The 19,430-nt window shown below is 39.9% G+C and overlaps 1 protein-coding gene across 1 annotated transcript; it reads left to right on the top strand.

The window, feature by feature from the left end:
- Positions 1–11,421: 11,421 nt before the first annotated feature.
- Positions 11,422–11,814, top strand: LOC111023772 (uncharacterized). The gene has a single exon (XM_022301248.1). It carries the CDS (start codon positions 11,422–11,424, stop codon positions 11,812–11,814), a length of 393 nt encoding a protein of 130 aa, XP_022156940.1.
- Positions 11,815–19,430: the final 7,616 nt, after the last annotated feature.

Here is a 19,430-nt window from a genome sequence, read left to right as displayed (position 1 = left end):
ACCTATTAGAAACGTTTTAAAATACATGTGTTGGAGGGTAAAATATGGCGTGTCACATGAGAGCTATGAGACATGAGAGCTACGAAAAAATTGGAAAGTAAGGTCTTTCACCAGAAGCTCGGAGACAAACGATTGTCCGACTTTGAAATCCGACCATAAGGTAAACTTGCAGAATCGGTAAACTTAATTTGGTGGAAGGTATTGCCATGATTTGACCTTAGACACCCAACAGACCGACATTGTGTAATGAACTTCACGACAGCACAACGGAACGATCATACACTCCTGTCGAATCCTTGCCTATAAATGGAGAGCATCATTTTGACATCCCGTATGCAATTTAAGCTCAGGATGAGACCTAAGATCATATCATTATTGACTTCAGCCTCAGAGTATTTGATTTTCTTGTGCAGATCTTCCTTGCCAAGTTCACTCCCAAACTCGGCCATCCTAATCTCCATTACTCTCAAGATCGTTTCGAAATTCAACAGAAAAATTTATTTAATAAATATAGGTTTAAAAATTTAGGACCAAACTTGTAATTTAATATAAAAATACACTATTGGGAGAAAATATTTAATGAATATTTTGTTTTGGAAAAAGGAATTTATAGTTAAAGTAATTGACGTATAAACACTATGCACTATGTTTTTGGAAGAAATATCCTTTCACCACGTGGAGGACAGTGATTCGCCGTCAACAGAAGAATTAAAGGAATAAGCTTACGGAGCTCCATCTCGAATCCTTCCGAGATGGGACATTCATCACTTCCCATTAAGGAATTTATTCGACATTTCCAGGAGTATGTCCGAGGTCGACCTGCTCGAACCCGACACGTCCGACCTCAAATCCGACCAAGGTAACAGCCTGTCGTAATCCCTATCGGAACCTAAATCTATAAATAGAGGGTCTCATTTCACCATGAGGTATCGAATTTTTCCTCGAACTTAATATTAAGTCCGAGCTGCTTACTGACTTGAGCGTCGGAGATTTTGCCCTCTCGTGTAGGTATTTCCTTTACATTTTGGGTCGGATCAAGGACCGGGTTCGAGCTAGATAGACGTTGTGCGAATCCTTGCATATAAATATTCGACGCCGTCTGTGGGAAGGACATTACAAGTCATCCCAGCAATTAGGATAATATGATCCGAGATGGTTCAGCCGACAGAATCTGCAAACACGGCAGAACGGAGAGCCTTAAACGGAAACAACGGCGCTTAGTGCGATCTGGACGCCAAAGCGACCGAAGATCAGGCTAGGGCCGGGCAGGAGGTGGACCGACCTCGGAGGTCCACCTGCAACGCAAATATCGTCCTGCCTCCGACATATCCGAGGCATAGCAAGACCAACCGCGGTCGAGGTGGAACCTCGAAAAAGATCTCGTGAAGGGTCGTACCTGCTGCGGACCCTGAAGTCCTCTCTACCCTCCAGCGAGAGTTGGATGATATCCGCAACCGAGTGCGCACCATGAAGGAAACATATAATGAGATGATGAGGGCAAATCAAACTGGGTCCCACTCCAAGGTCCCAGGCGGGACGGACGACCTACCGAAGGATAGAGATGACTTGGATCCACCCACCCACCCTGATGACTATGAACCCGCTGCTGAAAACGAAGGGATTGATTATAGTCTGAGGGATCACGACCTTCGGAAGCATCTGGTCAATAAGAAGAGGAAGGCCTCACGGGGCCTAGGGTCTCTCCATTCTGCTCCCAAAAATACTCCAACTCCAACCTCAAGGCCCAGTCAAAGTGTACTTCGTTGACGCTAGAGGCCGTAATTACGAGGGAGGAGTTCGACCTGATGAAGCACAAATTCGACGAACAAGTCGAGGCACTTAAGGCTAAGTGCGAAAAGAAGGAAAGCTCGTTCGATGATGGCGAGATGGGTGAATCACCATTCACCTCGGATGTATTGGAAGCCCCAATCCCTCCGAAGTTCAAAACGCCAGCCATGAAGCCCTATGACGGGTCTAAGGACCCGAAGGACTACGTAGAGGTCTTTGAGGGCCTCATTGACTTCCAAGTATCGTCTGACGCCATCAAGTGCCGAGCCTTTCAGATCGCTCTCACGGGGAGCGCTCGACTCTAGTACAGAAGGCTGCCGGCAAGGTCGATCTCGACCTATAGCCAGTTGAGGAAAAAGTTCATTAGCCAATGCTCTTCTCCGCATTATGACAGAAAGACTGTCATTCACCTCACCACCATCCAACCGAGAGAAGGCAAGACTTTGAGAGAGTACATGACTCACTTCCAAGAGGAGCAGCTTAAGGTTGTGCATTGCTCCGATGATTCGGCCATGTGCTACTTCCTCACTGGTCTAGCCGACGAGCTCTTCACAGTTAAACTAGGGGAACAAGCACCGTCAACCTTCGATGAGGTCTTGTAGAAGGCCAAGAAGGTCATAGATGGGCAGAAGTTGCTCAGAACCAAGCCGGGTCGGACAGACAAGAGGTCCGACCAAAAAAAGTCAGGCTACCAAGACAAAGGGAAGTCTAATTCTAAGTCCAAGGATAAGGGATCGTCTTCTCAACCAGCCCAGGGCCGATCTGACTACAGGAGATCCAACTCGGACTCCGGCCGAAGGGGGCCCTATGAGAGGTACGCCCCAACCACTATTCCGATCTCCGAGATTCTCACCAATATCGAGGAGAATGGGTTGAAAAGCTCATTAAGCGACCTGATAATCTTAGAGGAGATCCGGAAAAGCGCAGCAAGTACAGGTACTGCCGTTTCTACCATGATCACGGCCATGATACCTTGAATTGCTGGGAATTGAAGCGCCAAATTGAGGACTTGATTCAAGATGGCTACTTCAAAAAGTATGTTGGAAAGCCAAGCTCGAGCTCGGCAGAAAATAAAGAAGAAAGGAAGCGTTCAGGGACGCCACCTCGGAGGAATGACCGGCCTGCAGTCATCAACATCATCTTTGGTGGTCTTAGTGGGGGCCAGTCGAGGAATAAGAGGAAAGAGCTTGTTAGGGAGGCTCGGCGTGGAGTCTGTATTATTCAGGAGTAGAAGTCGACCTACCCTATCTTCTTCTCCGACTCTGATCTTGAGGGGGTGCATTTGCCCTACAACGATGCCCTGGTGATCTCACCATTGATTGACCACGTCCAGGTCAGAAGGGTGTTGTTAGTAGATGGGGGCGCTTCTGCCAACATTCTATCTCTCACCACTTACTTAGCACTGGTATGGACTAGGGCACAGCTAAAGAAGAGTCTAACCCCCTTAGTCGGATTTACGGGAGAGTCTATTACTCCCAAAGGTTGCATTGATCTTCCCGTCAACATTGACCAAGGTGACACCCAAGTCACTCAGATGGCCGAATTCGTGGTAATAGAGGGCAGGTTGGCCTACAACGCCATCTTCGGACGACCTATTGTCCACTCACTCTAGGCCATTCCTTCGACTCTGCACCAAGTTATGAAGTACTCAACGATCAACGGAGTCGGCATGATCCGAGGAGAGCAGAAAACGTCTCGAGAATGCTACACCTCTGTACTCAGGGGATCGGTAGTTTGTACTGTGGAGGAGCAGTCAAAATTTCCAATAGCCCACCGCTCCGAGGACGAGCAGCCCAAGACCAGCCAACGCGAGGTGGTTGCACCCACCGAGGAGCTGGAGCTTGTACCTCTGTTTAGCCCAGAAAAACAAGTAAGCATAGACACCAAGCTGGGGGCCGTGGACAGGGAAGAGCTCATCTCCTTCCTCAGGGCTTACTCGGACGCGATCGCATGGTCTCATGAGGACATGCCAGGCATCGATCCGAAGATAATGATCCATCTCTTCAACATTGACCAATCATTCCGACCTGTTAAACAGAAGAGAATACATTGTAAATAAAGAGAGGAGTGATGTAATTGTTGAGGAAGTAAACAAGCTTATAAAAGCTGAATACATAAAAAAAGTTTTGTATCCTGAGTGGCTCTCTAATGTTGTCCTGGTTAAAAAATCCAACGGAAAGTGGAGAATGTGCGTAGACTCCACCAATCTTAACAAGGCTTGCCCAAAAGATTGTTTCCCACTGCCAAGGATCGATCATCTCCTAGATGCTACGGTCGGACACGAGCTGCTCACCTTTATGGATGCCTACTCCGGATACAACCAAATAAAGATGCATGAACCAGACCAAGTCCACACCTCTTTCATAACTGATCAAGGTCTATACTGTTATAAGGTCATGCCCTTCGGTCTGAAGAACGTAGGGGCAACTTACCAGAGGATGGTGAACAAAATGTTCGCGAACCAGATCAGACGCAACATGGAGGTATACGTGGATGATATGCTTGTCAAGAGCAAGCAGTTCAGGTCGCACCTGACCGACCTAACCGAAACTTTCGAACTCCTCCAAAAGTACCGGATGAAGTTAAATCCAGCCAAGTGCGCCTTTGGAGTCTCATCTGGCAAATTCCTGGGGTTCATGGTGAATAATCGTAGCATAGAGGCTAACCCAGAGAAGATAAGGGTTGTGCTCGAGATGCAAGCCCTAAGGACCCTTAAACAACTACAGTGCCTTAACGGGAGAATCTCTACTCTTAATAGGTTCGTCTCCAGGTTCATGAATAATTGTATCCCCTTTTTCAAAACCCTAAAGAAGAAGGGACCTTTTGAGTGGACAGCCGAATGTGAAACAGCCTTTGAAGAACTCAAAAGCTACCTCTGCTCGGCACCATTGCTCGCAAAGCCTATGCTAGGGGATAAATTGCATTTATATTTGGCCGTATCTGATAATGCAGTCAGTTCGGCTCTGATCAAACAAGATGGAATACGACAAAGTCCTGTTTACTACACAAGTAATGCCATGACCGAGACCGAGACAAGGTATCCCCAAATGGAGAAATTGACCCTCACCCTGGTCACCTCAACATGAAGGTTGAAGCCGTACTTCTAAGCCCACAATGTGATTGTGCTCACAAACTTGCTCTTGAAGAAAGTCTTTCATAAGCTGGAAACATCTGGTAGACTGATGAAATGGGCAGTGGAGCTAAGTGAGTACGATATAAAGTTTGTGCCCCGAATGGCTGTGAAGGGACAAGTCGTTGCAGATTTCATAGTCGAACTCACCCCTCCTCCAGCTCAAACATCCGCGTCTGACCAGCCGTGGACGATGTACGTGGACAGGTCTTCAAATGAAAAAGGATGCGGCGCGGGCGTACTTCTCCTCGCCCCAGATGGCATGCGTTTTGAGTACGCCCTTCGTTTCAACTTCCATACCTCAAACAACAAGGCCGAGTACGAAGCCTTGTTGGCTGGACTGCGCATGGCAAGAGGACTTGGAGCCAGCCACCTGGAAATTTTCAGTGATTCACAGCTGATAGTGAATCAGATCAAGGAATAATATCAGACAAAGGACCAGCGAATGGAGAAATATCTAGGAAGGGTCAGATCACACCTCACCCATTTCTAGACTTATAAAATTAGCTAAATTTCGAGATCACAAAACTCCAATGCCGACGCCTTGGCCAAATTAACGTCGACCTACAAGACCGACCTGGCGAGATCGGTCCCAGTGGAAATCTTGGACAACCCTTCCATCTTGGAGCCGGATATGATGGAAGTTGACTCCTAGCCTCCGTCATGGATGGATCCGATCAGAAATTTCTTAGAAGGCGGTATTCCAGTAGACCCGAGGGAAGCCAAAAAATTAACAAGGAAAGCAGTTCGGTACTTGCTCCGAGATGGAACATTGTACCGGCGCGGCTTTTCCATGCCTCTCCTTAAGTGTATTTCCAAAGAGGATGAAAATTATGTTCTTAGGGAAGTTTATGAAGGTGTCCACGGCAATCACTCAAGGGCTAGGTCTTTATTGGTGAAGGTCATTCGTCAAGGTTACTACTGGCTCACGGTAGACCGAGACGCAAAAGAGTTTGTGAAAGCATGTGACAATTGTCAGCTCTTTGCAAATCTCATCCATCAACCTCTCGAGCTGCTGCCTTCGATCTCAGCACCATGGCCCTTTGCACAATGGAGAGTTGACCTTATCAGACCTTTCCCGTTGGGCAAGGGGCAGGCTAAGTATACAGTTGTTGCCGTGGATTACTTCTCCAAATGGGTCGAGGCCGAAGCACTCTCGACAATCACGGAGGCTAGGGTCACAACCTTTATATTGGACGAGCGTGGTTTGTCATTTCGGTATACCCAACGCTATTGTGACAGAAAATGGCAAGCAGTTTGACAAAAAAGCTCAAAGACTTTTGTCACAAGCTCGGAATTAGTCACTCTGTTCATCCCCAGCTCATCCTAAAGCCAACGAGCAAGTAGAGGTGGTCAACAAAATCATCAAGTGCGGCCTTAAGCTGCGGCTGGACGCAAGGAAAGGACAATGGGCCGAGGAGCTACCTGAAGTGCTCTAGTCCTATCGAACTACGCCTCGGGAGTCCACTGGCGAAACCCCTTTTATCATGGCCTTCGGTTCCGCTAGTACCTGTAGAAATCAAAATGCCAACTGAGAGGATAGATTACTACGAGCATGATAAGAACGAGGAAGAGCTACTCCTCAACCTCGACCTCCTCGACGAGAAGAGGGAAGCAATTCAACTACGTTTGGCCGAGTACCAAAATCGAATGGCAAGGCACTACAAGTCAAGAGTCGGACCTCGGAGTTTCTAGGTCGGACACTTAGTCCTTCGCAGAGTGCAGAAGCATGTTGAGGCATTGGAACCAAATTGGGAAGGACTATTCGAAGTCAAGGGCATAGTCCGACCTGGGACGTATATGCTTGCCGATCTCGAAGGAAAGCTACTCTTGCACCCTTGGAATGCGGAACATTTGAAGAGATATTACCCTTGAAATGTCAAAATGGTCCAAAAGTGGAATGAGACTTGTAAAAATTCTCAAGGGTTAATTCCAGTAAAGGACACCTTATTATTTAATTTCGTGTCTCCTAGAAGATGAGTTTGATGTGAAACTAATTGAGGGCTGAACTTCTCCTTCTCAAGGCACTTGGCTATGACATGAGCGTCCCTCAGATTCTCCAGGTGCCGAACAGCTTCTGCTTGGACACTCTTAAGCTCGACCTTATTAGCTTCAGAGGTGGACCTCCACGCCTCAGCCTATGCACGAGCCTCTTTGAGTTCCCCTTCCAGGACAGCAGCAGCATCCAATGCAGTAGAGGAGGCCTCCCACTCCTTCACATTAAGAAGGTCGCGCCCCTCCAGCTCGGCCTTCACCATAAGTGCAGTCTGGCAAGCCGCAACATGAGCCTTTGTACGAGATCAAAGAGAAACAAAGTGTTAATATCAGATATAAGCCTACAAATGCAAAGGAAAGAAAGCAAGGTCTCACCTTGGCAGTATAGTCCAACAAGCGTTGGATGGCTAACCCGGGTGCATTGACAAACTTGGAAGCCTCCTCCAACAGTGGTCGAAGCAAGAGCCAGACATCTCCATGGCTCTTTCCCTCACCTCGGCACTAGATGGCTCAATCTTAAACCTCAACTCGAGGTCAGAAGTGCCACCCATCCTAGCCTCGAGGTCGTTGACTAAGTTCCCGGAAGGACTAGCTCCCCGCCCAACGTGCGCCTCCCTCACCTCGTCCTCGGAGTGATGGGTCTTGCGCTTCTTCTTCTTGGACTTCTTGGGGGAGGCCTTCTTCCGAATCTCCCTAAGGGGAGAAACTTCAAGAATCTCTTGATCCAGAGAAGCTCCAGCTGTGGTCGCCTCCTACGTCGAAGCGGCTTCATGTCAGACCTTAACCACCTCAACCTTGGTGGGAGGGTCAGCGATAGCGGCCTAGGTGCCTCCTTATTCTTGAAAGTCTGCCTCGCTCGTGGGCGCTTGCGCCGAACATCCTAGGAGAAGCTGCAAACCATGGCTGTAAGAAAAAAATAACTGTAAGTCAAGTACAACATGAAGAGCATCCGAAGTAAAGCATAAGAGCAGGCGACTAACCTAACTCGGAGTTAGGTCTTCGAGCTTCAGGCGGGGCTAGAAGGGGGTTGTAGTCGAGTAGTCCGGAAAAAAGGAGAAGCTTGTCAGTGATGAGCGTACTGATATGCTTACCGCTCTTGAATCTGCCTTTGAAAAACTTCAAAGCGTTGAAGGTCGGCTCGGTAGGTTGAGAGATCGGCCTTATAGCAACTGAAATTGGTAAAGTTTCAGATTGAATAACAAAGAGAAATAATTAAAAGCAGGTAAAGACTGTACTTCTTACCTAAGCTCCCAAACCTATAGGGGACGTTGAAGAAAGGCAGGTCAGACTCGTTCCTGGCCAGCTATGTGCTAGAGTCGAAGAACCACTTTCCGACCCATTTCTTTATGGAGATCGGACCCTTCAGAATGTCTCCCGCACCCTTTCTGGCACATTGGTAAACCTCTCTGGCTTCCTAGAGATTCGTTTAACCTCGAAGCAAGCCAGAAGCTGGTCAACTCCAAAGAGGTCCAGATCGTCCACCTCCTTACACCGTAACCAGAATAAAATGGCTAGAACAAAGACGACTCCCCACCCATTGGGGGCCACTTGCACAGGAGCAAGTCCAGTTTGGAACAAAAACTCCTGCGCAAAGGGTGGATAGGAAGGCGGAAGCCGTACTCAAACATTTTTAGGTAAAGGGTTACTCACCCTTCAGGTGGATTATCAACTCGTTCCCCTTCCTTGGAGAGCCTAAGGTTGATGTCCTCCAGAATGCTATATCTCATACGGAGGGGGCCGAGGTAGTCCCGAGGTTGAGATATCGCTATCATCCCCATCGTCCTCTGAGAACCTAAAATTGTCTATCTCTTCCTCTAGCTCGGAGTCTAACCTACTGGCAAACTCCTCTACGGAATCAACCCTTCTGGGAGAAGTGTCCCGATTCCGAACTACCCCACTAGACGAACTACTACTACATGAGCTCGAGGAATTAGAGGACGTCGACATGACTTCGAAAATAAAAGAGAAACTTAGCAAAAGAGAAGGAACGAGACTGACCTAAAGATTCTGAACTGATGAGATCGGACTCCAAGATTTCAGAAAGCGTAAAAGACGGAAACAGAACCTTGGGGTATTTATAGCAACCCGAAATTCAATCTTAGCCACACACGTGTCCCAAATTGGACGTCTCAGATCGGAGGAAGTCCGAACGTCAGAGGTAATCAAGTGTGTGTCGGTCGTCGGTTCTGTTTTCGAGGTTTCCCAACGGTAACATTTATCGTTTCGGCCTCGGAAGTCACCTCGCGAATCAGTTTCCCCTAAGGACAACGAACTTCTTTGCCAGGTCGAGATCGAACCCGACAGAGAGGGAGCCAATATTTGGGGAAGAAATATCCTTTCGCCACGTGGAGGACAGTGATTCGCCGTCAACAGAAGAATTAGAGGAATAAGCTTACGGAGCTCCATCTCGGATCCTTCCGAGATGGGACATTCACCACTAAGGAATTTATTCGACATTTCCAAGAGTATGTTCGAGTTCGACCTGCTCGAACCTGACACGTCTGACCTCAAATCTGACCAAGGTGCTTACTGACATAACCCCTATCGGAACCTAAACCTATAAATAACGGGCCTCATTTCACCATCAGGTATCAAATTTCTCCTCAAACTTAATATTGAGTCCGAGCTGCTTACTGACTTGAGCGTCGGAGATTTTGTCCTCTTGTGCAGGTCTTCCCTTTGCATTTTGGGTCGAAGCAAGGACTAGGTTAGAGCTAGATAGACTTTGTGCAAATCCTTGCAAAAACACACTGTAAACACTATACACAAAATCTTCTCGTAAGTTTTATGGATGGAGGTACTTAAAAAAAAAAGAAAAAAAAAGTCTTGGATGGAGAAGTTAATGTAAATTAATTTAATTTAGTGTGCTCATAAATTAAATTTGGAACTCACGACCACCATGGAAATTTACAACAAGAATACTTTTATCCCAAAAAAAAAAAAAAAAGTTACAAGAAGACTAATGTCCACACCCATGGGCCATTTCTATGACTTCTTCACAAAAATATAAAACAAAATGTTGAATTTTGGTTTAAATTTCATTTTTTTTTATTTTTCGCCCCTCAACTTTTAAAATACTTTATAAAAGAAAATTCATTTTTATTTTTGAATTTTAAGAAGATAATAAATTTTAGTTCTTCAAATATTATTTTGCTACCTAATATCTCGACTTATTAAATAGTCTTCAATTTATGTGACTTGAATATATATTTACATTAATACATCAATATACACATTTCTCAAAAACACCTTATGAATTGAAAAGGGACCAAAAAGTAACAAAATTAGAAATTCATGGATAAAAATGGATTTTGAATGTTTTAGGACAAAAATAGAACAATCTTAAGCTCATACACTAAAATTTAATTTAGAGTTAATTTTATCCTTAAACTCTAAAGGTTAATCCATTTAAATCTTTGAACTTGAATATGGGTGTGTTTGGAAGTGATTTTGGCAAGGTCAAAATCACTTTGCTATTGCCAAAATCACTTCCATTTCTATCGACCATGATTGACAAATAAAAAAATTGAATTTATGAAAGTCTAAGGATACGTTTCGAAGTGATTTTGGCATGACAAAATTATTTTTGTCATTGGCAAAATCACTTCCATTTTCATGGATCATGTTTGTCAAATTAAAAAATTGATTTTAGGAAAATATAAAATCACTTAACATTTATTTTTAAGGTATCACTTGGATGATGATTTTGGAAAATCAATTATTCTTAAATCTCTTTTTTCAAAATCATTCCTTCTACCATCACTCCCAAACACACTCCAGAATCACTTTAAATTGATTTTTAAAGTATCACTTGGATGATGATTTTGAAAAATCAATTATACTTAAGTCTCTTTTTCCAAAACCACTCATTCTATCATCCTCCCAAACACACCGAAAAAAAGTGCTTGACAAAATGCTCAAATTCAACTAATCACAATAAGCATCTAACACAAAGAGAAAAATAAATACTGATTGCCAAAGTGAGTTTAGCTCAGCGGTAATTGTCATATATCTCCAACCAAGAAGTTGTAAGTTCGATCCCCCACTCTCACATGTTGTACTAAATATAAATAAATACTGATTGTTAGCATAATAACTATTTTTAGTTTTATTAATTAATGTCATCTATTAAGTCAGTATTGTCCTATTAACAGTGGTATCAAAGTCAAGTTTGGGAAGAGTGTGAAAATTCTGAAAGGGAAACACAAGGAAGTGTGGTCTCGGAGAGTAACTTTGTGCAAGCAGCTATTTCTTGTTTTGATGGTCACTACGATCATTGAAGCATGTTGATGGAAAATGTCTTACTGTCCAAAGAAGACTGGCATGTTGTTGAAACGAGTGTTGCAACACCTGCAGCTGGAGAGATTCTCACAGACGCTCAACAGAAGGAGTTGGATGGACTCAAGTTGAAAGACTTGAAGGCAAAAAATTATTTATTTTAGGTCATTGATCATTCTATCCTGGAGACTATTCTTTGCAAAGAATCATCCAAGGATATTTGGGAATCAATGAAGAAAAAGTATCAAGGCTCTTCCAGAACAAAGTGTGTACTGCTTCAAGTCTTGAGAAAGGAATTCGAGATGCTGCAAATGAAGGAACGTGAATTTGTGACTAGCTCTTTCGCAAAGATGATGGTTGTGGCCAACAAAATGCGGTTCCACGGTGAAAATATGGAGTATGTTGTCATTGTTGAGAAGGTATTGAGATCTATGACACCTAAGTTCAATTATGTTGTTTGTTCGATTGCAGAATCTAAAGATGTAGATACGCTCTCCCTTAATGAGCTCCAAAGTTCGTTGTTGGTTCATGAACAAAACATGAATCGAGATTCCACAACAGAGGAACAAGCGTTAAAGGCTTCTACCTCTACTTCTTCCTCCAATTTCAGAAGACGAGGATGAGGGTCAAAGTTGGAGTAGAGGTATAGGCCGAAGCACAGACAAAGGAAGAAGAGATTAAAGCAACAATAATGGTGGTGCCAACCAATCTCAAGGCAGAGGTATATGGCCTGATCAACAATTTGACAAGTCCAAGATCGAGTGTTTTAGATGTCATAAACTTGGTCATTACCAATCTGAATGTTACACCAAGCTATCCTACAACAGAGATAAGGAAGAGACTTCAAATTTTGTTGAAAAAAATGAAGTCGAAACACTACTGATGGTTGCTCAGATAGCAAGGAACCAGAACCCGATATTTGGTACGTTGATACGGGTTGCAGCACCACATGAGTAGGAGTAAGTCTTCTTTTTCTCATCTAAATGAAGATTTTCATTCCACGGTCAGTTTCGGTGATTTATCTGTTGTGAAAGTAATGGGAAAAGGGGATATTAAGATAAAAACTAAAAACGGCTTTGTGGAAAAGATCTCCAACATCTTGTTTGTTCCTAGTTTAAAGAGTCATTTGTTGAGTGTTGGTCAATTACTAGAAAAGGGTTATGTTATTACTTTTAAAGATGATTCTTGTGAAATTTATGATCCTATTAGAGGAGCTATTGCAGTAGTTCCTATGTCTGCAAACAGATTGTTTCCTTTGAAGATTGAAAGTATTCAAACTTGTTTAATGACTGAAATTAAAGATCTCTCATGGTTGTGGCATTTTCGCTATGGCCACTTGAGTTTCAGTGGTTTGATGACCCTGAAAAAGAAAAACATGGTCAGTGGTCTTCCTCAGATTATTTCACCTACTCAAGTTTGTGAAGAATGTGTTGTTGGCAAACAACATCGTTCTAAATTTGAAAACGGGAAGTCTTGGAGAGCAAAACATGTTTTGGAGTTGGTGCATTCATATATTTTTGGGCCAATAAACCCAATTTCAAATGGAGGTAAGAGATACATTATTACCTTCACTAATGATTTTTCTAGAAAAATTTGGGTCTATTTTTTACATGAAAAATCAAAAGCTTGTTCTACATTTAAAAGCTTCAAAGCCCATGTTGAAAATGAAGCAAGCAAAACCATAAAGACTCTTCGTACAGATCGTGGGGGCGAATATTGCTCAAAATAATTCAAAATTTTTTGTGCAAAGCATGACATTCGAAGAGAGCTTACGACACCCTACACACCACAACACAATGGTGTGTCCGAGAGGAAAAATAGAACCATTATCAATATGGTTAGAAGCTTGTTAGCAAGAGGAGGAGTCCATAAGACTTTTTGGCCCGAAGTGGTAAACTGCAGTGTTCATATTATTAACAAAAGTCCAACTTTTGCTATTAAAAATATGACACCAGAAGAAGCTTGGAGTGGAAGAAGACCTGTTGTGGATCATTTCAGAATTTTTGGGTGTATCACATATGCTCATGTCCCGAATGTAAGGAGGAAGAAGCTGGATGATAAGGCTGATAAATGCATCTTTCTCGCGTAAGTGAAACATCTAAAGCATTTAAATTGTTTAATCCACTAACAGATAAGATAATGACCAGCAGGGACGTAGTTTTTGATGAAGAGAACATATGAGACTGGAATAGGCAACAGCCTACCCAAGTTCTTACAGAAGATAATGATAACCAGGAGCAAATTTCAGCCCCTCTTGTGATTGAAAATGAAATTCCAACAACCGATGTAGTCTCACCAACAGCCACAAAAGTTAATGAAGAAGAAGCATAATCTCCACATCGTGTTAGAAGAAGGCCTGCTTAGATGGAAGATTACGAGGTCACCGGCATTCAAGATTCAATCACTCATTTTGCTTTGTTTTCATATTGTGATCCTACAACCTTTGAGGTTGATATCAAAGAAGAAAAATGGAGAGAAAGCTATGGATGAGGAAATTGATTCCATTGAGAGAAACGATACTTGAGAGTTATCTGATCTTCCAAAAGGTCAGAAAACGATTGGTGTTAAGTGGGTCTTCAAAACGAAGTTGAAAGAAAATGGCGAGATTGACAAGTATAAGGCGCATTTGGTGGCTAAATGATACAAGCAGCAATATGGAGTCGACTATACTGAGGTTTTTTCTCCGGTTGCAAGACGTGACAATTATATTGGTGGTAGCATTGGCGGCTCAAAATTCTTGGCCTATCTTCCAGCTAGATGTCAAATCGGCATCCTTACATGGTTATTTGAAGGAAGAGGTATTTATCGACCAACCCCCTGGTTATGTTGCAATTGGAAATGAGAATAAAGTTTTCAAATTGAAGAAAGCTCTTTACGGGCTAAAGCAAGCCCCTCCAGCATGGTATAGTCACATTGAATCTTATTTTCATAAAGTTGGATTTTCTAAATGCCCCCATGAGCATACACTTTTCATCAAGGTTTGATATAATGGCAAAATTCTCATAATTTGCTTATATGTTGATGACCTTATTTTTACTTGAAATTGTGATGCCATGTTTAAAGAATTTAAGAAATCCATGATAGATGAGTTTGAAATGTCTGATCTTGGTATGATGCATTATTATCTTGGAATAGAAGTGCTACAATCAAATGCTGGTATTTTTATCTCTCAAAAGAAATATGTGGGAGATATTCTTGAAATATTTCCGATGAAGGATTGCAATCCTGTAAACACTCCAGTTGAGTTTGGTTTGAAGCCCCATAAAGATCGTGAACGGAAGAAGGTGGACAACACACTTTACAAGCAAATTGATAGTTTGATGTATCTAACTGCAACAAGGCCAGACATAATGTATTCAGTGAGTTTAATTAGTAGATACATGGAATATCCTGCATAAATGCACTTGTTAGCAACCAAGAGAATTCTTCGTTTCTTTGCAAGGGACGAGAGATTTTGGATTGTTTTACAAGAAGGGTAGATGTCAGAATTGTCCGATTTTGCTGATAGTGATTATGCAGGAGTTCAAGATGATAGAAAAAGCACCTCGGGCTACATTTTTTTGTATGGGACGAGTGTCATTTCGTGGTGATCGAAGAAGCAACCAATCGTTACTCTTTCAAGCATAAAAGTTGAATTTGTTGCTGCAACAGCTTGTGCTTGTCAAGCAATTTGGCTTCGGAGAATTCTAGAGGAGTTGAGATTCAAGCAATCAGGAGCAACCACGATTTTCTCTAACAACACTTCAGCCATTAACTTGTCCAAAAATCCTGTGCTACATGGAAGAAGCAAGAATATGGACGTGAAGTACCATTTTCTAAGAGATCTTAGCAACGACGGCACCATTGATCTGAAATACTGCATAAGCGAGGAAAAACTGGTTGACATACTTACGAAACCTCTCAAGATTTTGACTATCCAAAATTTGAGAAGGTTGATGGGTCTGTGCACTTTGAAGGACGTTGATGTTGTTAACTAAAGCATCGTAGTGTTCAGTTCAAGGGAAGGATTGTTAGCACTTTGAAGGACTTGGTTAGTTGTGGAGTGCTATTTTTGTCTAATTCGTTTATGTATTTGCCTATATAAATAGGTTTAGTATTCTCAATTGAATGCAGTGAAATCATTCCTTCTTCACATATTTGTTGTCCCTGGTGTTTATTTCCTATTAACAGATAAAATAGTCTAATCAACTCTAAGAATACTCATAGCTAGTCATAAATCTTAAATTAAAAAAAAATGAGCGCGCACAAAGAAACATTGCAATAATTAACTTGTTATATAAGGTCGAACTTGTAAATTTAGCTTTTAAATTTTGATAATTGTGTCAATTTGACCTCTAAATTTTATAAAATTTCAAGTACGTTCTTAAACTTTTCATTCTCATTTGAACAATGTCATACTATTATATATTATGATAAAATATATTTTTGGTCCATGAGGTTTAAAGTAGATGTCTACTTGATCTCTGAAGTTTCAAAATGAACATTTTCGGTCCCTGAGGTTTGAGATAGGTGTCTAATTGGTCTCTGAAGTTTCAAAATAAACACTTTTGGTTCTTGAGATTTTAAAGTAGGTGTCAACTTGGTCCCTGAAGTTTTAAAATGAACACTTTTGGTCCGTAAAGTTTAAGAAATAGTTCTAAATGGTCCCTGATTTTTTTTTACTGTTAATTAACTAAATTAAAATAATATGACAAATTGTAATTAAATTGTTTATTGTAGTTGTTGATGTAGCAAATTATATTAATTAAATGATATCATCTACACATATATTATTTAATTAATATAATTTGTCACATCAGCAACTATAGTAAACAATTTAATTGCAATTTGCAACGTCATTTTAATATTAATTAATTAACATTAAAAAAATCAGGGACCATTTAGACATCTATCTCAAACTATTTGACAACTATTTCTCAAACTTCAAGGACGAAAAGTGTTCATTTTAAAAAATTCAGAGACCAAGACACCTACTTAAAACCTCGAGGACTAAAAGTGTTCATTTTGAAACTTCAGGGACCAATTAGACACCTATCTCAAACCTCAAGGACAAAAAATGTTCATTTTGAAATTTTAGGGACCAAATAGACATCTATCTCAAACCTCAGAGACCAAAAATATATTTTACTCTATATATTATTATAGAGATATTTGAGAGTACGAGGTACATTTTTTCTTAACCAGATAGATTAAAATGAACCAAAATAAAAAAAATAATAGTATTATAACTGTAATACAAGGAAAATGGTATGAATAGAAGAGAACGAAGATTGTGCGGCATCAATTCGCGTGTATGGAACTTAGAACAAGAAGACACCGATCGAGATGGTCGGCCAATCGTCGGTGGGGCCCACCTCAACCCAAAAACAGAGGAAAAAAAAAAAGAAAATTACATAAAGATTTTTGAAATTCGTTATAATAAACGAAACGACAATAATACAGCCGCATATTATGAAAATTAAAACCCTCGTGAAAATGATCTTCTTTCCATCAACATCCAACGGCTGGGATTGGCCGATATACGACGCTAGATCGAGACCGGATTTGGGAATAATCTCCCAGATTCCACCGCCTATGAATTTTAAACTGGCTCAAAATAAACAATAAAGTTATTTTTTTTTGTTGTAAAAAATTATACACAATTTTATAAAGGTTTATTATACATGAGAAGAGATAAATAAAAATAGTTTCTAGAGGCTTATATTTAAAAGGAAATTAAAAAAATAATAATAAAAAATAAAAAATAAAAAACATGAACATCACTGAATCATCTCCTAAATTTGTAATTTTGTATCTAATAAATATCTATGATTAACTCTATTAGTTTTAGGAGGGGAGAGTCAAGAATTAAGGTCTCTATATAAAATTATTTGGTTCAATCCTTACTTAGTTAGTGGAATGTTTATGCTGTATGTTGACCATATATTATATAAGAATTACATGGTATATGTTGGAGGGTAAAAGTATAACCAATTTTATTATATGTGTATATATACTTTAAATTTGATTTGTATGGTTTCAAAATCTTCAATTGATCTCTATAATTTAATTAAACTTCACACATAGCCTACCATTACCATATTGGTGCATTTTTTAAATGTGACAATGAGTTGATATTTTCAATAATTTGACTAGTGATACTTTTTATGAGTAGTTAAAAGATAATTTTGAGACGATTTATGAAGTTCAACCCAACAATAAAAACCAAATTAAAACTTTTAAAACCATGCGGATAAACTTACAAGCTAAACTCATATCCTATAAAGAAACTTTGGCTAAACTAGAACCCAAAGGAGTTTAAAAAAGACATTTCTATATATATTTTGAAATATGATTGGTTGGCAAAGATTATTATTATTATTCAATAAGCTAAGTACTTCAGTCCTTTTTTTCACCTTGCAGATAAAATAAAATGGTTACTATCATAAGAAATTTTATTTCTCAATTAATAAGAATATATTGTCCTCAACACAAGATTTTATCTATATATATATATATATATATATATAAATACTATAAAATTGTGTCTTTAACACACGATTTCAGTAGAGTTTTTAGTAGACCCATCACAAATTATCCAAAATGACAATATTTTTCTAGCTATTTTCAAAACCACCTAGTTTTTCAAAATAATAATTAAAATATAGCTTATTAATAAATAATTTAATTAATTAAAAACTTCTTATGTCCAAGTCAAATCTTCACTTTCATGATAGAGACTATACATAAAATTATAAAAGTTAAACCGCTAGAAGTTTATCAATATATTGACATTTTTGTATCTTCGTGAATTCGCTATCCATGATTCGATATAAAAGGTACATTCCATTATAATGTTAAAAGTTGAAGAAATATAAATAATTATCAAGAAAATAGAAATAATATGGAATAGATAATTGAATTTCTTTCGGAAATAGCTATTGACATTGATATTAATATTTTATCGATATTTCTACAAAATTTTTCATAAAATTGAGATCTTGACATTTCCATTAATATCAAAATTTAAAAGTTTTGATCCATACGCCAAACTACGAAAAAAATAAAAATCAGAAAGTAAAAATAAAAAAAATCACGGAAAAAAATAAAAGAAGAGGGGAGAAATTTAGGATAGAGAGAGCTATATTTTCTATTATTTCGTTTTAGTACTTAAATTGTTAGGTTTATTGAAAAGACGACCATCTATTTTCACAGCATTATTCTTGGAAATAGTTTGACTAATGATTTATTTTTGGAATAAGTGTTAAAAAATACATTATTTAAAAAAAATCCCTCAACAATGAAAGGAACCTTGTCCTCCTCATCATTAAATGAGAAATGCAAAAAGATAAACTTTTTTTAAATAATAATGAGTTGTCAAATAAATATTTAGTGATAAGGAGGACTAGGTTCCGCTTCATTATTGGGGAGGCACGTATTTTCTTAAAAAAATAGGTTAAATTACAAAAAATATCACTAGAATTTTCTTTTTGTTTAAAAAATACCTCTATCTTTTCTAAAGTTCTAATACTACTTTAACTTTTCATAAACGTTTCAAAAATACATTTTGAACAAGCATCCACTAATATTTTAACGAAAAGTTGACATCACATAATCTGAAACGACCTGACAATTAAGGTGGATGTTTGCCTATATTAAGTCTAAAAATAGATCAGAAAATGTGGAAGAAGCTATTCACAGTCCCCCAATTTCATACTCAACTTCTTTATTGTTTCGGAAAACGATAGCTTCTTCCACATCTCCTCTCTTTTCAGACTTAATTTAGTCAAATTTCAACGTTAATTCCCACATCATTTTAGATTATGCCACCTCAACTTTGCGTTCAACATATTAACCAATATTTGTTCAAAGTATATTTTTAAGACGTTTGATGAAATGTGAAAGGTATTAACAAAACTTTCCAAAGAATATAACTAGTTTTGAAACAGTGCAAAGTTAAAAGGGTATTTTTTTTGGGGGTGTAATTTAGCCTAAAAATAATTATAATGAAAAGAAAAGGTTTTTATTTATTTGATGTAAAATGATGGGTGGTTGATAAATCCCTCGGACTCCACATTCCACACAGATAAGCAGTCAAATTATTGTTGCTTTTTTATAATTTTAATCATACAACAACCATCAGGATCCACGTGGCAGAGATCGAGAGGCAAACACACCACCAAGCTCCCTAGACTCGTCTGCAGCAGATTCCGGCTCAAGCTCACTGTCGAGCACCTCCTCTCCCCCTCCCGCGTCCCCC

This window comes from Momordica charantia (assembly GCF_013281855.1).
Source record: "Momordica charantia cultivar OHB3-1 chromosome 3 unlocalized genomic scaffold, Mcharantia_2.0 BLBB01000003.1, whole genome shotgun sequence".
Lineage (NCBI taxonomy): Eukaryota > Viridiplantae > Streptophyta > Magnoliopsida > Cucurbitales > Cucurbitaceae > Momordica > Momordica charantia.
This window is presented reverse-complemented; position numbering and strand designations above follow the sequence as displayed.